The 23,112-nt window shown below is 41.6% G+C and overlaps 1 protein-coding gene across 1 annotated transcript; it reads left to right on the top strand.

Annotated features, from left to right (window-relative positions):
* Positions 1 to 1,394: 1,394 nt before the first annotated feature.
* On the top strand, positions 1,395 to 8,613 carry LOC108429160 (endonuclease domain-containing 1 protein-like). The gene is made up of 3 exons (XM_017700708.2): positions 1,395 to 1,521; positions 1,864 to 2,241; positions 7,629 to 8,613. The coding sequence occupies exons 2-3, from the start codon at positions 1,921 to 1,923 to the stop codon at positions 8,250 to 8,252; spliced, it is 945 nt and encodes a 314-aa protein (XP_017556197.1). The 5' UTR covers positions 1,395 to 1,521; positions 1,864 to 1,920; the 3' UTR covers positions 8,253 to 8,613.
* The last annotated feature ends 14,499 nt before the right edge of the window (positions 8,614 to 23,112 follow it).

Genomic DNA, 23,112 nt, shown 5'->3' with positions numbered 1-23,112 from the left:
CACTGGTGGAATGTAGGAAACACCTGAACAGGCCACCACAGGGTGAGATTTCTAATTATAATTTATCATTTTAATATGATCATTATCATCTACCAGAATATAAAAAAAATCTATCAGCAATTTGCAAGTGTACTTAATCACTTACTTAATCATTTTGGCACCTTATAATCATTTATACCGATAAGGTGCCAAAGCTGGCAAGATAGTGATAGTTTACTGTCATGTGCTGGTCTGGAATCGGCATAACACTAGAGGCCTGTAAGGCCTGTTTAATCCTTTTGCAAAATGGCAAACATACAGCTTTTAATCAGCATTTCATATCATGTCATGTTTTCAACTTTTCATTCAAACCTGGGAGTTAGGGCCCTGTTCAAAGTTTAGTAAGGGCAGATACAAGTCACTGTCTAGACACTGTTAACTTGTAACCTTGGGCGTTGGACATATTGGTTTCTTTGTACGCAGCAACTCTTTTTTTTTAAACCAGGTTGTCCCATCTAAGATTTCTGTTGGTTTTTGTGTCGTAAGTGAAATAAATTGGACCCACAGCTTTCAGGTTATAGATGGTGGTTTCCTGTATTTTCTAAAAAGGCTGCTGCTGTTATCGCTTGAGTTGGTTTGATTCTTCAGACAAACAGGCAACCATCAGATTAATAAAGCTCTCAGTGTTGCCGTCTCTGCAGAAAAAAAATCATAGAAATATTTTAGTTTCTGTTGGTGTCCAATAAAAAAAATGTCATGTTGGAAAGTGACATCCTGTATAAATAAAAATAATGCATGGCCACAACTTAGTAAGGCGTGGGAACGAGATAATTAAGTCGGGGCCATGCCTTAGTAAAGCGTCAGAACGAGATCCTAAAGCATTATTTTTATTTATACAGGATGTCACCAGCTGGTCTCCGTAGCATTTAACCTTGCCTAGTCTCTTTATGCTGCGATGGAAATGCTGTCTGTAAGTTACTCAAAGCTTCATGGGGCGCAGAAATAAGTTGGATATATTTTATATTTCCAGCCGTTATTTCATCTAGCCATGGAGAAAGAGATGGACAGCTCATGTTTGCTGACATATGGCTAGTTTTGCACATGACCTACCGTCAGATGTGTTCTTGGCGTGATTCCCCGTCATGTTTCGCAATGAGTTTGTGCAGATGCGGTGCAATAGGAAAGCGAAAATGGATATGAAATCTGCTTACGTTTGGTTTCCAGTCAGCGTTGTTTCTATTCCCGCCCGTTTTCAAACAAACCCGCCCATTCGTTCCGATTGGCGGAGTCTGAGTTCCTAACCAGCCCTGCACTAACACTCACCAATCGTAGCGCACATGCTGTGGTGCTACTAGCCAATCCTCGCGCGGGAGGCGGGATTTGTGGCAAAACAAATCGGGAAATACGACGTTTCCCACGAGGACACTGCACACACGTCATTAACCTTGAGCCCACGGCTTTAGCGCGGGTCACGAGTCGAGACTGTGAGGTTCTGTCGAGGCTTAACGAAGGAAGGACATGCGAGAAGGTTTAAATGCAGAGGTGGGTAACTACATTCTCTCAGTTTCGCATTTCGATGGGTTCGTACTTTTTTAACGATAAACTTCTGTAGATGTAATCAGTATTTTTTCTGTGTTTGCGTTCTTCCCTGTTGGTGTCTGCACCAGTGAGAGTATCTCACTTTCGAGATGAACCGTTTTATTGTAGACCAAAGTGTGTCATACATGTACGCTTAATTTCCTGTGCTGCTAGATGCTGCATGTACTAAGAAGCTTTACTGCTGTAGCTAACCTACTGTATAATTCATCTTAAGCGCTTTTTAGGTGTGATGCATTTTACTCAAGTTTTTGTAGCTACTTTACCTTCTACATTCTTTTTCTCTAGGCATTGTTGAACTAAAGTGGTTTTAAGCACCTTCATCCTCTTCAGGATATATGATACATGCGATATAACTCCCTCTCAAGCATGTTGGGTGCCATTCCCAGAATACACTCCATTACCTTGGGGGGTCTGCTGCTCCTGAGCTCACTGCTGAGCCCCTGTGGTGGGGATGTTGGGGATTTCTCACCCTGCTTGAACTACTTCTACCAGGCCTGGCCACCCAAAGGTATTCAGGGCACTCCAATCTGCCAGCGTTACGAGAACCAGTATCATTTTGCCACACTGTACAGCCGTGAACGGCGCACGCCATGGTTTTCAGCATACATCTACACCCAACCGCAGGGCAAGAGGCCTAAAGAGGTCTGGAAGTATGAGCCTCAGGTAAGCTTATCCCCCTTTTTTTCCTGTGCTGCCCTGAAAGGTACATCATGTGAATGGTTAACATAAAAATACTGAAGCACCTATTCTTCAGGACAGTTTCATCTCAGGAGCTCTGTGTAATATTTTTGTGTAATAATTTGCAAAGTATTGGTCCTGCTTGAGGTCTGTGAATTTTAAGGGTTAGCTAAGCCAGTCTGCACGCCAACTGAGTGTTGTCATTCTGTGAGTTAAAATGAAATCATATTGTGCAGTTATTTGCTCACAGGACACGGCACTTAGTTAATATTTTTTGTCTGAGGTTTTTGTGCAACACTTTCTGCAATAAATGTTGTGACTGTATTGTAAAGCACTGATAGTTGAGTAACGCAGAAACAGACATAACTCCCTGAGATGTGGTAAGAAAGAAACCTTGAGAGGAACCAAGACTGAAAAGGGGAAGCCCATCCTCTCCATAATGGATAGTAACTCCTTTGCCTCTTATGTTTGTCAGTGGGTCGCTTGGGGGCCAAACTCTGCATGTGAATCTAGAAGTGGAGGTACACTGACCTCTGTGTGAACCATCCTGATATCACTTATTCATTGTATTCTTATACTGTAAGCCTTTGAGTGCTTGTAGGGGGTGCCTTTTTTCAACATTAGGACTGCAAAATATGGAATTATCAATAAAACAGTGTTTCTCCATACTGTAATCTGGACATGCCTCGCAATATTACAGGGGAATTCCACCCCTGCATAATCCAGTCATTGAGATGTAAACATTAAAACATCCATCTTATTTGATATGATATGAAAAAAAATTCTTGTCACAGCAAGTGCCTTGAATAGATTTTAAAACATATATTTTAGGCTTAAACCTTCTTTCTAAACTATCATAGAGCAATGTCTCATCCATTAATTTTTTGTAATAACTTTATGGGAGGCACATTAAACCAGTTGAGATGTAAACAAAGTAGACAATTACTTTGTTTACATCTCAACAATTTTACTTAGGCTAAAATGTTTGATTGATTTGAGAGTCAAAGACTGATTGCTACAGTTATTGTGACCAGATTTTTATATGTCTGTTAGATCACATGAATGCACTGATTCATAGAAGCAATCAAAGAACACTCATCAGGAAAATCTGTTCTGAGTGGTCACAGCTCACAGCATTGACCAGAAACCAATACTGCAATAACGACTTATGAGCAGTATGATATTCTGCTCTGTTTTGCACTGAGAGATGACCAAAACTCTGTCAGTTGCAGTGATTCCCAACTCTGGCATGAAAAGTGCAAGAAGTAGAATGTTTGTTTAATAATGTGATCATTTGCTCAATCATCCTAGTCTGTTCTGGACCACCATTATGTCAGCACTATTGAATAGAATCCCAGAAGCAAAATTTGGCAAAATGGCATTTTAACAAAAAAATATTGCAATTTATGTGCATTTGTGACGGGTCTCAGACATCTTGGCACCTTTGTGAATTAAAGTTTAAACATCTAGTCCTAAACCAGCGACCAGACTCCAGATGAGTCTGTTAATCAGCTTTTGAGTTCAATCTTGTGTGTTAGGTGAGACAAAGCACAAAGGCCTCAAGAACTTCACTCCTTCCTTTCTTCTCAGACCACATTAACCTACCTGTAACTTTAGGTCGTCCTTAGCTGCTTTACGTTTCCTCTGTCCATCCTCCATGGTCTCAGAAACTTGGCTTTCTCCAGAGAAACACACCAGAGTTGGTCTCTGGAACATCTCTTCCATCACGTTAGGTAGTCTGAGTCACTCTTCATATTGCAGCCATAAACTCATTAACAGTGAAAAAGGTGATATGGGCAGAAACCAGTCCCAAGTACCTTCAACAACTATGCAAATGCAAACATGTCTAAATGTACTCTTTTTCTAGGTATTTTGATGTATTTGTTAAAAATCTGTTGTTTATCATACCAAGATCAAAAGATCAGTGTGTCTTCTTTTGAGACTTTTTATTATTTTTTAAAGTGTTCTGCTTATCTCCAGATGACCACCATGTAATCTTTAGAGAGCCTCATAGTAAATCAATGAAATCTATTTCAGACAAAATGTTGTAGACGATGGTCTTGATTGCAAACAAAGGAATGGTTTGAAAGAAGAAAATAATCTGAATATCTGAAAGTAAAAGAATCTTCACCACTCATGAAACGTGGCTCTCGTTTCATGTTAGTGTAACATTGTTTAGTTCAGATTGGCTCACAAAAATTAAATACTGTATCTGTGGATTGTCTAAATAATCACTGTAAGTTAGTGCTATGCTGTGGAGGAGAGGAAGCATTCTATCAGAATTTTCTGCTGGCAACAGAACCCTCCTTTCCTCAAAATGAAAAACTCAGTATATCTCTGAGAAATGGGCCCGCATGAAGACCCACCTGAATGTCTTTGACAAAGGCCAAAGTTTTAAGTCCAGACAGCTGGCTCGGAGCTGGCTAGTCTCTGAAACGACAAGGTTTGTGAGGGGCTTCGGTCAGCAGTGGTGATATGAGGAACATGATGAAGAGTTCAAGGTGCATCCAAATTTCCCAGAGCTTACAGGACTTAAGGCATTTGCTGCTAATGGCTTGGAGCCAGGTACCATATTCATTTTGCTAAATTTCCTTCAGGATCAATAAAGTATCTATCTATCTATCAAAGGTCTTTTTGAGTCCATTCCTCAGAAGGTTGGAGGAAATATTGCTTTGGTGGGATATAGAGGACCAACAGCATATTATGCACTTGGTCATAATATTCTGGTTTATCAGTATTTGAACACAATGTAGTATTATGAGCGTAATTATAATGTAATTGCCAGGACTGGCATTAAAAAGTTTTAGTCTATTTCCTGTACTCGGTTTATAAATACATTCAAATACAATCATCCATACCAATATCATTTGCACCCAGTAGTGAGAAGTCCAATAATACTAATTATATGGTAGTCATTGGTTTCGATGAGATTAAATGTGCTCAGACCGAATGCTCAAAAAGGAAGCGAAGCTAAGAAAAGAAGCAGAACTCAGCTGTGGTTTACCACATGGAACAATTGCACCGTGTTAACATGCATCTTTGAGCCATTTGTTCTCCTCCGTCTCTCTCTGTACTAAGCTTATTCTGTTCGTTGAGTTGGCTTATGAGTCAGCTGGTGCTTACATGGAGGGTTTCTTTCTTTTCTCTCATGTTTAGGCTTTTGAACATGAATGTTGATCTGATATCAGATTAATAGTGGCGGGTTAAAATAATAATAACCATTAGGCCTGACTGATAGGGTGATGTAAGCTCTGTCATTTTGTATATAAATCAGCTTTCATCTGAAAATCAGTGACACTCTAAAGACACAATGTGCCATAGGGTACAACCAACCATCTTGATGGAGTTGACAAATTTTGCATATCAGGTTACAAGAAAAAGAAATAGAAATTCAGAAATGCATTACCGTTCAGAAGTTTGGAAGCACACAGTCATTTTTGTTAGTTTATTCAATAATAAATTATACATTGATATTCATATTAAACTAGACAACAGAATGTCTTTTTGATGCTGTAGTCAAGGGTAGTTGGCAAAAATGTATTAACCCAATACTTAAAGAGGTTTTCCCCAAACAGAATATGAAATGATGAGATATGATATGAGAAAAGTAAATAAGTTGTAAAAAGAAAAGTATTGCCACATTAAATAAATACTGTGAACCATTGTAAAAACTATGAATCCAGTGATTTCTGTTCAACACTACAAACACTTTGCTGCAGTAAATTCAATTACATAGAGGGGTTTTTGCGCATTCTTACAGTCCTGTTAAAACTTTGTCTTTTCTGAAATTCTGTAAAGCTGCTTTGTGACAACATCCGTTGTAAAAAGCGCTATACAAATAAATTTGATTTGATTTGATTTGATAAGACTAATGATGGTCTCTTTTTAATCAAACATGAGTTCCGTACTAACAATGTCCACAATATACTCAGAGGAGTATATTGTAACATATTTTAATACAGTTTATTACAATAATAATTGTTGCCCAGCTGTGCTTCCTATACATTATACATATGACACAATACAAAGATCATATTAGTAAAATTTTATTTAATTGATTGCAAGTTAAAGGTAAATTGACTGTATACAAAGCACCTTATGGGCACTATTCAAATAAAGTATTACCATTTTGTAAGGAAATCTGCAGGGATATTTTTCCATACCTCCAAAGTTTAGCCTTCCCATACATTCACATAAGGAGGTTTTGCTAATTGCTAATATCATGTCTTCTGTCTCCCTTGCTGAAAAACAGTGCAGACCCACATGGAATAAACTGGTATATGCTTGTTTATGCTGGTCTGGTGCTGGTTTAGCTGGTCGCCCAGCATGATCATGATCAAAATATGAACTGTGGTTATAAGATTATGAGTTATAAGTTCCCCATTTTTTGCCTGCTGCTATTGGGAATTTTGGTAGGAGCAAAAAGCTAACCTTAAATCCCATTAATTGGTCTGCATTATAGTTTGTTTGCGTAAAGTTGAAAAAAAAATTCAGCTTGACTCGTCACCCTGCCTCCGTGTCACTTGATGCTATATTGCCACTACAGATCGCCCACTCTCATGTAAATGACCGGTTGCCTGACGCTTTGTTGCCTGCTAGATGGTGGTTGCATTTTTTTTGCTTCTTATGATCCACAAAATACCAGTGACAAAATCATTTGTTCTCCACATTTCAGATATTCTATATTCCATTCTATATTCCAGTTTCAGTTTTCTATTGCAGATTTTCTCCTTTTTTGTTTTTTCATTTTTCATTTCATTTTTCATTGTTTTTTTTTTTGTTTTTGTTTTTTTTCATTTCATTTTTCTCCCGCGACCCTGACGGAGAAGCGGCTTAGAAAATGGATGGATGGATGGATTTCATTTTTCTCAGTATTGGGTTCTTGATGCACATCCTTTCACAGTCAGTGTTGAGTTATCCTCTCACAGTGGTAGGATGGAAATGTATTTTTTTTTTCAGATCTGAAGCAAGAGTGGAGCTTGATTTTCTCCTCTTTCTCAACGACGAAAGACTGAAGTACTGTTTATCTGATGGTGACAGTTTTGGTGGCCTACCAGGCCTTGCACAGTTGTTAGGAGTCCCATATTTGTCTGTTTTCTTTTAATCAACTCCTGTTTTTTCACTGATTCTTTTTTATTTTCTCTTTCATAAGCAAGTGGGTTATCTTATATTAGAAATAGCTCCTGAAAAATTTACACCAGTTTTGACAGGTAATTGACTAAAACGTGCTCTCTGATGATCAACAGTACTGTATGTACATGCAAAGCAGGCTTTTTATCATTTAAAAATTGTGATTTCAAAGTTTTGAACATTGGAAGGAACTTTATAAATACTTATACTAAGTAAGCAACCCCTGTGTCTCTCTCCTCCAGCTGGCCAAATCCCAGGCTGATGGTAACATGGTGCCATTCCCCATACCGCCGGAGAAAGTGGACCAAAACGTAGTGGAGAGCCAGGCTGTTCAGGAAGACTACATCAACTCCACATACACCCGTGGTCATCTGAACCCCAGCCAGCACCACACTGACCCTGATGACCGCCACGCCACCTTCACCCTCACCAACGTGGTCCCGCAGCGGGCCGGCTCCAATGACGGCCCCTGGGCTTCTCTGGAAAATCGAGTCAGCAAGAACCTTCAGGCGTACTGCCTGGGGGAGGCATACGTAGTGACCGGGGTCATCCCATATGAGAAAGACAGATGGCTGAAGGACCAGGGCAGAGTGGCTATCCCTGAGTACCTGTGGTCAGCATACTGCTGCCGCAACTACAGCCACAACCTTCCAAAGAGCCTTACCGACACATTTCCATCGTATGCAGCCATTGGGAGGAATGATCCCAACAGCACAGAGGAGATTGTGCCAGTGAACCCACACCGGAAGAAGGCCGTCCTGGGCTATGATGTCCGGCCCATGCCTCTCCCCACTCTGGAGACCTACCTGATGCAGCGCTACGGAACACCCTTCAGTGTCTTCTACAAGCAGTGCTCAGGGTCATGACCTTCAGTCATGAATAATCTATATCCCAATGATGTCCAGTTTTATCCACAAAAGGCTAGTGGGGCTGCAGCTTCTCATTCCAAGCTTTTTTAAAACTGTTGTCATATTTATTTTCAAATTGTCAAGAACTTGACATAACAGAGCCAAATATGAATTTTTTTATTTTATTTTATTTTTTTGTCTCACAAACTACCATCTGAGCAAGAATATACCTCACTTTGTCTTTTATGATTACTCTCAGGGCTTGATATTTAAAAAGATAAAGGGATTTTTTACTCTTTTCTTTTTACTTTTAATCTTTTGTATTTGTTTTTATCTTGTGCATTTTAATTTGAATTATTAGAGTGCTTGAAAAAGCACTCTATTGTTATCTCTCATACTTCTTCTTATTCTTCTTCCACACTTTTCTGTGATTTAATACAGCCCGAACCGCTTAACATACAGACTCTGTTCAAACTGTGTTTCGAAGGTCTCGGCGCTGTGACTTGTGCTATGTATTTTTGGAGTCAATCGGATTGGTAGTTTTTAATAAAATTAAGTTTAAAATTTAAAAACCTCCCATGAAGAATGAATGGCAGAATGGTCAGAACTTCAAATTCTAACTGACATCGATGATGTCACAGCAGGCCACTCAGTCTCACAGACACAGCTGTCATGCAGGGAATCTGCTTTAAAATCCTTAAACTTTTACCTAGAAACTCCATTTCAGTTTTAAATGGTAAAGAAAGGTGTCATTTCTGAAACCTCAAAATATCTCATCATTTCATCAATTAGCTTTAGAGTTATGACCATTTGTTTGGCACTAGGCACAGAAAACTGCCCCATTCACTCCCATATAAATTTCTCAAAATCAGAATGTGCTTATTTCAAGATTTTCTCTATGTTTAACTTGTCATAACTCAGATATTTTCTTCTCAATACAAACAGCCTTACACCAAAATAATCCTCAAGGGGTCTTATCTCACACCATCTATCCTATGACTGTTTGTTCAGAGGGCGTAAATCGGACTCAAACAAGGCTTCTCCACTAAGAGCTGCCTAATAACAGAGTGGCAGTTCATTTGAATGACTCCCCCCCACCCCAAACACATACATCTCTCCCTCACACACAGACACACACACACACACACAGACCTAAGGAGGTGTTGTTCACCTACACAGAAACACACACACACTTGCAGCTCTTTTCAAGCACTCTTGCAGTTCCTTCAGGAAATGCACATCTAGTTATTAATATATTCCCTTTTCCGCCCTGCGATGGACTGGTGACCTGTCCAGGGTGTATCCTGCCTTATAACCAATGACAGCAGGAATAATCTCCAGCACCCCCCGTGGCTTAGAAGGTGTGTGTGTGTGTGTTCCCTTTTCTGCTGTTGCTTTTATAGCATTTTGAACTGCATTTTTAATGTATGAAAGATGCTTTAGAAATGTATTTTTAATGTATAAAAGGTGCTTTAGAAAAGTAGTAGTAGTAGTAGTAGTAGTAGTAGTAGTAGTAGTAGTAGAGTTCACCTATTTTACATATGGGAAGCCACTTCCTTGTCACCAGGAGAACATTTCTCACCAAAAAAAATTCTGTTCATGCATCGAAACAGATCACCTTACTCCAGACAGACACATACTCAGAGATTGTAAGCAAACTATGAATGGGTACCATGAATGCTGCCCCATACAGAGAATTCCTGGAGAATATCTGGACAATAACAGCAACCTGGGTGCGCAGAGAAGTCCAAGTAAACTTGTTCCAGCCAGAATGCAGAGATACATATATGCATCAAAGACAGAATCATTGCTTCATACCAGAACACTCAATAAATGGCAGTTTCTTTCAGTTTACATCTTGTTGGGTGACCCTTCACTGCTTGCAGATCATGTTCATTGTCCCTGAATTGAAATGTTGACTGCATACCCTCATATTTGATTCTGTTTTGTTTAATTTGGATGTCTTAGTTTTGAATTGTCTGGAACCGCTTCAATTGCAGATTGTAGTCTTCTAAGATGGACCTCAGTGGGAATAAATGTCTGAATTTCTCAGATTGTGGTGGTGCAGTTTGAATTATCTTTGCATTATTCATCTTCAGAGAGACTAAATATCTGTTGGAATCTGTTAGGCAGGAAAGTGGTGAATAGTGGCAAATCCATTTCTTCAGGAAAAATGGTAACAGCCTTTACAAATTCCTGAAGTATTTGGTAAGTTTGTTAAAATGTTTAGAGAAAAAGAGACTCCTACTTTCTCAGGCCTTTATAACTGTTTTCGCTCTCTCTCTCTCTCTCTCTCTCTCTCTCTCTCTCTCTCTCTCTCTCTCTCTCTCTCTCTCTCTGTGTCTGTGTGCGTGTGTGTGTGTGTAAAGAGAAAATAAATACCAAACAGTATAAAATATTTTAACACCTCTTTTAGTACACTTTTGAACTTGCTTAGCAACACCACAACACCAGTGAATGTGAACCATCAAGGATCTGGTTGGATCAGCAACCAACCAGCACTCCGTAGCAGTAATCACAACCAACCAGCACTCCGTAGCAGTAATCACAACCAACCAGCATTCAGTAGCAGTAATCACAACCAACCAGCACTCCGTAGCAGTAATCACAACCAACCAGCACTCCGTAGCAGTAATCACAACCAACCAGCATTCAGTAGCAGTAATCACAACCAACCAGCACTCCGTAGCAGTAATCACAACCAACCAGCATTCAGTAGCAGTAATCACAACCAACCAGCACTCCGTAGCAGTAATCACAACCAACCAGCATTCAGTAGCAGTAATCACAACCAACCAGCACTCCGTAGCAGTAATCACAACCAACCAGCACTCGGTAGCAGTAATCACAACGAACCAGCACTCGGTAGCAGTAATCACAACCAACCAGCACTCAGTAGCAGTAATCACAACCAACCAGCATTCAGTAGCAGTAATCACAACCAACCAGCACTCCGTAGCAGTAATCACAACCAACCAGCACTCCGTAGCAGTAATCACAACGAACCAGCACTCGGTAGCAGTAATCACAACGAACCAGCACTCGGTAGCAGTAATCACAACCAACCAGCACTCAGTAGCAGTAATCACAACCAACCAGCATTCAGTAGCAGTAATCACAACCAACCAGCACTCCGTAGCAGTAATCACAACCAACCAGCACTCCGTAGCAGTAATCACAACCAACCAGCATTCAGTAGCAGTAATCACAACCAACCAGCACTCCGTAGCAGTAATCACAACCAACCAGCACTCGGTAGCAGTAATCACAACGAACCAGCACTCGGTAGCAGTAATCACAACCAACCAGCACTCAGTAGCAGTAATCACAACCAACCAGCATTCAGTAGCAGTAATCACAACCAACCAGCACTCCGTAGCAGTAATCACAACCAACCAGCACTCCGTAGCAGTAATCACAACCAACCAGCATTCAGTAGCAGTAATCACAACCAACCAGCACTCCGTAGCAGTAATCACAACCAACCAGCATTCAGTAGCAGTAATCACAACCAACCAGCACTCCGTAGCAGTAATCACAACCAACCAGCACTCAGTAGCAGTAATCACAACCAACCAGCACTCGGTAGCAGTAATCACAACCAACCAGCACTCAGTAGCAGTAATCACAACCAACCAGCACTCAGTAGCAGTACTCACAACCAACCAGCACTCCGTAGCAGTAATCACAACCAACCAGCACTCGGTAGCAGTAATCACAACCAACCAGCACTCGGTAGCAGTAATCACAACGAACCAGCACTCGGTAGCAGTAATCACAACCAACCAGCACTCAGTAGCAGTACTCACAACCAACCAGCACTCAGTAGCAGTACTCACAACCAACCAGCACTCCGTAGCAGTAATCACAACCAACCAGCACTCCGTAGCAGTAATCACAACGAACCAGCACTCGGTAGCAGTAATCACAACCAACCAGCACTCAGTAGCAGTAATCACAACCAACCAGCACTCAGTAGCAGTACTCACAACCAGTCAGTATTCAGATTAGCCATACAGTTGTACTTAGTATGAAACCCACTCCACAACACAATAACACAATGAATACAAACACATATCTTTAACGAACAACAAATTAACAACGATATTAACAATAGTTTTTTTTATTATTCATTATTTGCCTCAGCCTGGCTCTTTGCAGGCCAGAATTATCAAGTTTTAAGGCTCTGGGCTCACATGTTTGGTAGTCCTCTACCTAGCTGCCTTTTTTTTGGGATGGTCAGTGTATTTTTAATGATATCACAGCAGGTAACAGGCTTTTTCAGCACCATTATGTCAGCATACTGACTGCAGTGTTAGGCACATCACTGTCACTATAGGCACATTTTTAGAACAAAATAATACCATTATGCACACATTAATGAGAACACCAGTTAACATAAACCAAACAATGTCTGCAACATTTCCCATAAAGCATGCATTCCCCCTTTACAAGCAACACAAATACCTCAATGAAGACGACAATACAAGAAAGACGGTGAAAGCAGCAAACCTGAAAAACGAAACTGTAAAGCGTACTGCCATCTATTACTTCTGTCAGTACAGCAGTTTACATTTTTTAACAGTGGCCCTAATGTAGTCGTAAGGTATAGATCCAACTGAAATGTTTGAACCAGATGAATCACTGCAATTGTGTGGTTCCACCACTGGACGGCAGCACATGTTTAAAAAACGAGAGGAAGACTGCAGCACAGCAGCGAGACCACAGTGTGAGGTTAATAAACTGTATATATAGTATGCAAAAAAAGACTAAGCAGATTTTTGGTAGATTTTGTAGAACAAATCACATACTTATCATGATTTTGAAAATCATGTGTGCAATTTTGTAACATTGTTTCAACATTCAATTTTAATTTGCTATAATTCACACGTTGTTTAGAATTACTGTATTAACTGTACAGAAATGTTCTCTAACACATCAACATACTTTCCTATACCTCAGTATTCCATTTCTCATATATTCATGCAATTTATAAGTCTACAAAACAGTTAATTAGTAAATCACTTGCACCCTGGAACAAAATGAATCTTGGACTTATTTGGTGCATTTTTGAGAAGACTTCAGGGCAACACAATACACAGGCTATTGCTTTTGCTTTGCACCAGAAATAAATCATAGATTACAGTAGTAGTAAATGTGCCACAATAACACCAGCCTTTTTACCTTAGGATGATTGCTGCTACTGCAATCATCAGAGCAACGCGATGAAGAAAATCATGAAGAAAATCCAATCCCAATGCAATTTCACACAGCGTTTCATGCAAAATGAGCCTGAAATGAGTTGTCCTCTTATTTCATGAAGACTGGGGCTCAGTAAAGATATCAGTTTTCAATAACAGGCAACTAAATAATGCAAAGTAATGCAAAACGTATTGAATGTATCTCTACATTAACTTAGATGTATTTTAGACAAAATAAATCCTAAAGCCTAATATTTAAAGTCAACCTGAAATTCATCTTGTTAATTCACTTACCTGGTCATATTCAGCACAATTTGTCTTATAATATTATTTAAAAGACAAGATTCTTGTTTAGTGGTAATCTTCCATCAAAATGACCTTTGGCCACCTCAGAAACATCGCGATACACACCCCTGTCATCCTCACCTATCAGAGAAAAAAAACACTAAATGAATATAGAAACGAGGTTATGGCTGATCGGTGTATTTGACGATTTCCGATCCATGTTGACTTGTATGTACTTACACCACATAAGGGGTTACTAGTCTTATCACAAATGACTGGTGTGACTGAAGGTTTTCCTTAGAGTCAAGCAGAAGCACCTGATATTCCACTTCCAAGGTGTGCTCCTGCTGGGCTGGAAGGAAGACCTGCAGCTATACCATCCCAATGGAAATAAGACTAGTAAGCCATGCATTAAATGTGTAATTCACATGCTTTGATAAGGACAATACCTGCTATACAGCTCGGCTGTGCAAGAGGCTTCCATGAAGTTTCCAACACGTTAGAGGTGGCGCTGTCTTTTGTAGTTATATGTCTTTTGCTAGCTTTGATCTTGGTCTTCTGTACCTGTATTTCTCAACTGTAGACACAGTTTTAACTTAACAATTTTTAATGACTTAATAACCAACTTAATATTTTATTATTTTTAATATTTTAATTACTTACCTCAGTGGTTACCAGCCCTGGTCCTGGAGATTAACCTTCCGCTGGACATTAGATCCAACCGCTGTCCGACGCCACTGCTCCAGCTAATGATCTTCTTTAGTAGTCCTTGATTGGTAGAATCAGATAACGGCAAAGAAAACAAACAAACAGATCCTCCACCATATCAGGCCTCGGCTCTCACTCAAAGCCCAGATGCCTAATATGAAAGTATCTTATCGTGGACATGTTGTCAGAAGAACAAATTCATTAGTGAAGACCATTATGCTGGGAACATTTAAAAGAAGAAAACGACTAGCTACAAGACGGATGGATACAATCAGAGGAATCTGATTGTATGAGGAATGGGGCAGTCATGGGCTGGAGGTTAGGGAACCAGCTTTGCGACTGGAAGGTCGCTGGTTCGATTCTCTGAGCTGACAGTCTGAGACCGAGGTCCCTCGAGCAAGGCACCTAACTCCCAGCTGCACCCCCAGCACGGCAGATAGGACTGCCCACTGCACTGGGCAAGTGTGCTTGCTGCTCGCTAGTGTGTGCATGGATGGGTTAGATTGCGGAGATGAAATTTCCCAATTGTAGGACTAATCATGAATCATGAAAATCCTGAAGCTCCAAAGAGAAGAAAGGATAGTCTGGAGAAACACTGACCATATGGTTGATCTTATGATCTTATCTCTTGATATGACACTGATCTTTAGGATGAGTCTGTCTTACACCAAATCCAACTCATTGCTTAATAATCAGTTGATGAGTTTGATCATGTGTGTTGAGGACAGTGGGTCCCACAGCGCCATGGTATTTATTCTAGTGGTGTTAAAGTTAACACATTATTAGCGCAGTAAATGAACGACACCACAGTTTTTTTATACAGTTAACATATTTTCCTCAAACTTCTCTTCCAGCCATCAGCAGTTCCACAAAACCAAAGTCCTGTTCGCCAGCTTCTTATTCAAATTTGTCGTTCCACCTTAAATGTTGCAGCAGTTTCATTCTGGCACCTATTCAATTAAAGTGGAACTGCAAATTAGAATAAGAAGCCATCAGCCTCTTCATACTTCCAGCCTAAACAGTTTAAAGCCCAGCTGCTTGTGTCGTGTAATGTGACTCCACTGCTGTAGCTCATTCAAACACAGCTTTTAGATGGTGAGTTCTATTGAAAAATATCAGCAAAGTGGAAATATACAGCTTCCCTCAAAATAAGAAGTAATGCAGCACTATGAGAGAGAAAGGTTACAATGGCAGAGGCGCTGGAATTTGCAACCACTGTTTCTGTTACGGGAGGAATAAGACACATTAATCACAATAAACTATTTTAAACACAAATCATGATAGCCTAATGTTTTTATATGCAATCATATTTCTAAGCATTTAAGCTACCTTGAATGTATCTTACCTAGTAAGTCTTAATTATTTTTTTAAGAAAATCTTAATTGTTTTTGTATGTAGGTTATGGATTATTTTTCCTGTAGACCATCAGTATCATGTTACATTTTACAGATTACCAGAAACTGTACCATATTTCGATTTAAAAGGTTTTCTAACATTGGTGCAAAGAGGGTCACCACAACAGGGTTCTATTACCTTTCATATAGCTTTTGGTGCTTCATAAGTGTGGTGCTTTGAATCAGTGACACTGTGCATCCTTGATACAGTAGATATTCTAAAGCAGTTTTCCAAAAACATGGATCCAGATCCAGCATAGTTGAGGATGACAGGGTCCGGAAAAAGCCTGAGAGCACAAGGAAGAAACACAGGAATCCAGACTCAAAAGCAAATACATCCTCCTCTGGAACGCATCAGATAAGGCAATAACTTTTGCTATTTTAGACCTCCATAAACACCTCCCATAAGAATGTTTTGAAATGCTGTTCAGTGTAATTAGTACTCCACTCTGACCTTGCACACCACACCCCAAGTCCTTTTCACAGAGCATGTGCTTGCACAGCATTTCATTGCACTGCTGATAGGTTTAAAGATTCCCTCTGGCAGCATGTTCTTGCAGAAGCTATTGTGGAAGGTCGTGAAGAACATGACGCGATCACCTCGCTGCAGCCAAGGCCCAGCTAGCTGAAGAGCTCCCGCTGGAGGTCAGGACCTTTCATGAGACTGGGGGCCATGTTGTCATCTTCAGTCAAGGAGCAGATGTCAGTTGTAGCGGAGCAGCCTGCAGGCAGCAGGGCATCCAAGTGCTAGCCACTGGACATCTAAAATCCGAGAGAAGGAGAGAGATGAGAAGAGGGGACAGAGAAAGATTGTGGAAGGACAGAAAAAAAGTGGAAGAAGGTGGGAAAAGAGCAGTGGAGCAAGCAGTGGGCACAGAGTGTGAGATGGACTGAGTAAAAACAGGGCGATATCATATTTAGCCCATTTTGAACATGTGCAGTCATATCCTCTTGATAAAAACTAAGTAAACAAAGTTTGTTTGGTTAGATAAAAAGCTAAATGAGCTCTGTACCTTTAGTTTACATACTGAATATAATGCATCTTTGTATTTATTTGTATAATTTGGGTGATTCAATGATTGGGATGCCATTTAGCAACTATAACTCGTACATATTAAACTTGATTTTTTTTAGCAATTTTCAGCATTGTATCGAAGAAAATATGCATTTAAACAGTCACAAAATGTGTTAATCTACTTGGGAGCAATATCTCACTTTTTTGTTTTCTTTGCTGACAAAGGCTTAAATGAGTAACAGCAATGAGTTTTTGCCATTTAGTTATAAATATACACAATGGGGTTAATTCATTTTACTTTTATTTCAATGCTTCTGGCAAGCCCAGGATGTCTTACTGAAAACACTGATGTCTTCAAACCACATGTAAACAATTAGTATCATAAACCTTTTTAAAAACATGAAGCAGCTATTTAGTAAAACTTTGAGTATATTTTGCAACATTAATTTCATATTCAGCAAAGTGTCTTCCTTGATTTGAAGGTTTAAAAGCACATATTGAAAATCACACAGCGGAGAAGTTTGAGCGCTGATGAGAGTTGACATCACAGCAAAGGGATAAAGTAAGTGAGCTTTGGCATCATTCACACAGTAGGACTTTTATCATTTCTGTCAGTTTTGCAGTTTTTCAAAGTGTCTATATGACAATATCTAAAAAATTTTGTTTTTAACATATCTCTTTATTGCAAACAAAAAAACAGACTTATTTTTAATAAACACATTTTAAAAAGCTGCGTGCCACCAAACTTTTGATCGGCAGTGTTTAAATGTGCAGTATGGAGTATCCTGTGTCCACTATGGGTTCTTTCTCTCAAACACTCTCAGTCAGGGGCAGGACCTTCCTGAGGCTGTTCTACACTGATTCCATGCTGACTCAGCATTAACTGTCTACGTAATTCAACGTGACATATAATTACTGTTCAGCATACTAAATACTGCTCTGAAATCTAATCCTTTCAAAGCAAGACACTAAAAATGATTTTTGGAAAAATTGCATCCCTAAAACTGTAATCATAAAAAAGTTTGAATTAAATATTATTATTTCAGTATGTTTAGTCAAGTCACGGCCACTAGCATCAAACTATATTTTCTAAAATCTGGCAACTTTAAAGAAGGCTTAGCTCCACCCATCTGGCACAACTATGTCATTTCATATATCACTGAAAAGCTTGTTTCCTGTACAGTGAGTCTAAATATGTCTATTTGGTGCATGTTTACTGAAATTTTACTGGGTGGTGCAGTTCATCTTTAAGTCTTTTTCTCAAAATCAATTTTTGTCTACATCCAGAACCAAAATTCTCAGCTAGAACATGCATTCTTTAAATGTTACATGTTCAAGAATCCTAATATATCACTCACTGTTGAATTTATGTTCACGTTGATTTTGTTCTATGGAAAAATGTTTGAGATTCCAGCCATTCTTTCTCATTCATGGAAATGTATGCATTTCAAAGGGAGTTTTTCTTGCTACTGTTGCCCCTGGCTTGCTCACCTGGGGGATTTTACATCCATCCATCCATCCATCCATCCTCAACCACTTATCCAGGTCCAGGTCGTGGGGGCAGCAGCTTAAGCAAAGACAGCCTCTCCCCCGCCACCTCCTCCAGCTCTTCCGGAGGGATACCGAGGCGTTCCCAAGACAATCGAGAGATATAATCCCTCCAACGTGTCCTGGGTCTTCCCCGGGGTCTCCTCCCCATCAGACATGTCTGGAATCAGACACCTCAACCGGCTTCTCTCAATGTGGAGGAGCAGCAACTCTACTCCGAGCCTCTCCCGATTCACCGATCTTCTCACCCTATCTCCTACCAAAAGACCATAGGTGAGAGTCGGAATGTAGATTGACAGGAAAATTGACAGCTTCTGGCTCAGCTCTCTCTTCACCATGACGGACCAGTATAGGGTCCGCATTGCTGCAGATGCCACACCAATCCCCCTGTCAACCTCTCGCTCCATCCTTCCTTCACTCGTGAACAAAATCCCAAGATATCTAAACTTCTCCACTTCAGGCAAGAATTCACTCCTGACCTGGACAGAGCATTCCACTCTTGCCCAACTAAGGACTATGTTCTCAGATTTAGAGGTGCTGATTTTCATCCCAGCCACTTCACACTCGGCTGCAAACTGGTCCAGAGAGAGCTGGAGGTCCGGGCCTGATGACGCCTACAGGACCACATCATCCGCAAAAAGCAGACGTGTAATCCTGAGGCCACCATACTGGACACCCTCCGCCGCTTGGCTGTTCCGAGAAATTCTGTCCATAAAAGTTATGAACAGAATTGGTGACAACGGACAGCCCTGGCGGAGTCCAACCCTGACTGGAAACCAATCCAACTTACTGCTGGCTATACGAACCAAGCTCCTGCTATGTTTCTACAGGGACTGAATGGCCCGTAACAACAAGCCCCTCACCCTGTACTCCCAGAGCACTCCCCACAGGATCCCCCGAGGGACGCGGTCGAATGCCTTCTCCAAATCCACAAAACACATGTAGACTGGTTGGGCGAACTCCCACACACCCTCCAGGACCCTGTTGAGGATAAAAAGTTGGTCCAGTGTTTCATGACCTGGGCAAAACCAGCATTGTTCTTCTTGTAGCTGAGATTCAACTATTGGTTGGACTCTCTTCTCCAGTACCCCTGCATAGACCTTACCGGGTAGGCTGAGAAGTGTGATCCCCCTGGTAGTTGGAACACACCGTCCGGTCCCCTTTCTTAAAAAGCAGGACCACCAACCCGGTCTGCCATTCCAGGGGGGCTGCCCCAGATGTCCATGCGATGTTGCAGAGGCGTGTCAGCCAAGACAGCCCTACAATATCCAGAACCCTCAGGAATTCCGGGCGGATCTCATCCACCACCGGTGCTCTGCCACCAGGGAGTTTTCCAACCACCTTGGCTACCTCAGCCGAGTGATGGACGGACCCTCGCTCAGGTCTCCAAGCTCTGCCTTCTCTTGGGAAGGATCATTGGTGGGATTGAGAAGATCCTTGAAGTATTCCTTCCACCGTCCAATGACATCCCCAGTCGAAGTAAGCAGCCCCCCAGCCCCACTGTATACAGTGTTGGTTGGAAATCACTTTCCTCTCCTGAGGCACCTGACGGTTTGCCAGATCATTTTCGGTGCCTGTTGATAGTCTTTCTCCATGGCCTCACCAAACTCCTCCCACACAGAGTTTTTGCCTCAGCAAAAAAAAAAAAAAAAAAGGGGGCCCGCTTGGCCCTTCGGTACCCATCTTTTGCCTCCAAAGTCCCACAAGCCAACCAGGCCCAATAGGACTCTTTCTTCAGCTTGACAGCTTCCTTTACCTGATGTGTCCACCAACAGGTTCGGGGATTGCTGCCATGACAGGCACCTATGACCTTGCAGCCACAGCTCCGATCCGCTGCATCGACAATAGAGGCACGGAACAGAGCCCTCTCGGACTCAATGTCACCGGTCTCCCTCGGTATGCGGTCGAAGCTTTGTCGAATGTGGGAGTTGAAGATCATTCTGGTAGGTTCTTCTGCCAGACGTTCCCAACAAACCGTCACACTCATTTGGGTCTGCCAGGTCTGTCCAGTATTTTCACCCGCCATCTGATCCAACTCACCACTAGGTGGTGATCGGTTGACAGCTCCGCTCCTCTCTTTACCCAGGTGTCGAAAAACACATGGTCACAAATCCGATGACACAACTACAAAGTCAATCAACGAACTGCGGCCTAAGGTGTCCTGATGCCATGTGCACTTATGCACATCTTTGTTTTCGAACATGGTGCTTGTTATGGACAGACGAGCACAGAACTCCAATAACAAAATACCACTCGGGTTCAGATTGGGGTGGCCGTTCCTCCCAATAACACCCTTCCAGGTCTCACTGTCATTGCCCACGTGAGCGTTGAAGTCACCCAGCAAGACAATGGAGTCCCCACAGGGGGCACTTTCCAGTACCCCCTCCAGGGTCTCCAAGAAGGCCGGGTACTCTGAACTGCTGTTCGGTGCATAAGCACAGACGACAGTCAGAGTCCTTTCCCCGACCCGAAGGCACAGGGAAATAACCCTCTTGTCCACCGGAGAAAACCCCAACGTACAGGTGCTGAGCCGGGGAGCTATGAGTAAGCCCACTCATGCCCAACGCCTCTCACCCTGGACAACTCCAGAACAGAATAAAGTCCAACCCCTCTTGAGAAAGTCTGTTCCAGAGCCCCTGCCATGTGTCCTACCCGGGTGTCCAAAACACATGGTCACAAATCCGATGACACAACTACAAAGTCAATCAACGAACTGCGGCCTAAGGTGTCCTGATGCCATGTGCACTTATGCACATCTTTGTTTTCGAACATGGTGCTTGTTATGGACAGACGAGCACAGAACTCCAATAACAAAATACCACTCGGGTTCAGATTGGGGTGGCCGTTCCTCCCAATAACACCCTTCCAGGTCTCACTGTCATTGCCCACGTGAGCGTTGAAGTCACCCAGCAAGACAATGGAGTCCCCACAGGGGGCACTTTCCAGTACCCCCTCCAGGGTCTCCAAGAAGGCCGGGTACTCTGAACTGCTGTTCGGTGCATAAGCACAGACGACAGTCAGAGTCCATTCCCCGACCCGAAGGCACAGGGAAATAACCCTCTTGTCCACCGGAGAAAACACCAACGTACAGGTGCTGAGCCGGGGAGCTATGAGTAAGCCCACTCATGCCCAACGCCTCTCACCCTGGACAACTCCAGAACGGAATAAAGTCCAACCCCTCTTGAGAAAGTCTGTTCCAGAGCCCCTGCCATGTGTTGAGGTGAGCCCTCTCAGCCTCATACACTAGCTCGGGCTCTTTCCCTGCCAGAGAGGTCACGTTCCATGTTCTGAGAGCCAGTTTCAGTAGCAGAGGATTGGAATGCCAAGGCCCCCGCCTTCGGCCACCACCCGATCCACATTGCACCGGACCCCCATAAGCGCCTCTCCCACGAGTGGTAGGTCCATGGGAGAGTGGTCTCATGCAGCTCTTTCGGGTACTCATGGGTAAAGGCCCAGCCACCAGGCGCACGCCGAGGAGCCCCTCCCCAGGCCTGGCACCAGGGCGAGGCCCCGGTAACCCTAATCCGGGCGAGGGAAACTGGGTCCTCGTCTTTTTCATCATATAGGGTTTTTGGATCACCCTTTGTCTTGCCCATCACCTAAGACCTGTTTGCCTTGGGAGATCCTACCAGGAGCTTTCGCCCCTGACAACATAGCTCCTAGGATCATGTAGGCACATAAACCTCTCCACCACGGTAAGGGGTGATCCAAGAAGAGGAAAAATATTTTTAAAAATCTTTAAATTTTTAAATCTTTAAATCTTTTTACGTTTTATGTTAAAACTTTGTCTTCACTGTAATTCTGAAATTCTGTGAAGCTGCTTTGTGACATCAGTTGTAAAAAGCATTATACAAATACATTTCATTTGATTTGATTTAAATATTTTTTTAAAACACATTTGCATCTAAATCAGTTTTTTATAAAATGTCCCATTTAAAATTATGGCAAAAACTGAGAAGCAATCACTGTAATATCTATTGTTTTTTAAAAAGTACACTATTCACCCATAGTGACTCACCTTAAGAGGTACTACCAACAGTTTTTCAAAATGTCTGCATAATGTCTGTTGTAAAGAGACTTACCAACTCAGATTTCTTTACAGTGGTAGTGACAGAAACCAGAGATCACCACCCCTACATAACAAATATCAGCATTATATTTATTATCCTACCTACACATGTCTTCTGAGCTCTTCTATGTAACGATGATGATAACAGTAAAATTGTGGTAAATCTGAAAAGTATGTTTGGGGATTATTTTGCCTTATAACACCCTGCATGTACTTCTCCACCATGAATGTGTTTTAAAAAGCTTAAACCAGCATCCTATTGCAAAATTATCATATAATAATGTCTAAGCATCAAACCAGCATATTCATAACCATTTAATGTATTCACATAGTGTGAGTGAGCTTATACGGGCATTAAATTCTTCAGATGTCTGCTTCCTGTCACCTACTCACATCAATGCGCTCTAAATGACTGTGTACATTTTAACCATATAATTGTGAAAAAACTGGGTGGGATTCCTCTTTAAGTTGTGAATTGGTTGATGGTCCAACCAATCAAAAGTCCAGCCTTTAAAAGTATCGGCCAAATCTGGAGCAACTGTCAACACCGATATATGTTGTGTGGTAGGTAGGCTACAGTGTAATGTGTGCGGGTTTGCAGATGTGATTGGTTGGCTGAGGGAATGAAGACTGCAGCATAATGGGAGAGACGTGTGTG

The sequence above is a fragment of the Pygocentrus nattereri genome, chromosome 3 (assembly GCF_015220715.1).
Source record: "Pygocentrus nattereri isolate fPygNat1 chromosome 3, fPygNat1.pri, whole genome shotgun sequence".
Classification (NCBI taxonomy): Eukaryota; Metazoa; Chordata; class Actinopteri; order Characiformes; family Serrasalmidae; genus Pygocentrus; species Pygocentrus nattereri.
Note: the sequence above shows the minus strand (reverse complement) of the source record. Positions and strands in the feature narration are given on the sequence as shown.

Bases quoted from the DNA above. Each gene is read 5' to 3' on its own strand.
- LOC108429160 (XM_017700708.2), top strand. From the start codon at position 1,921: ATGCGATATAACTCCCTCTCAAGCATGTTGGGTGCCATTCCCAGAATA. The intron at 2,242-7,628 runs GTAAGCTTATCC...TCTCTCCTCCAG, and splicing joins TCTGGAAGTATGAGCCTCAG to CTGGCCAAATCCCAGGCTGA.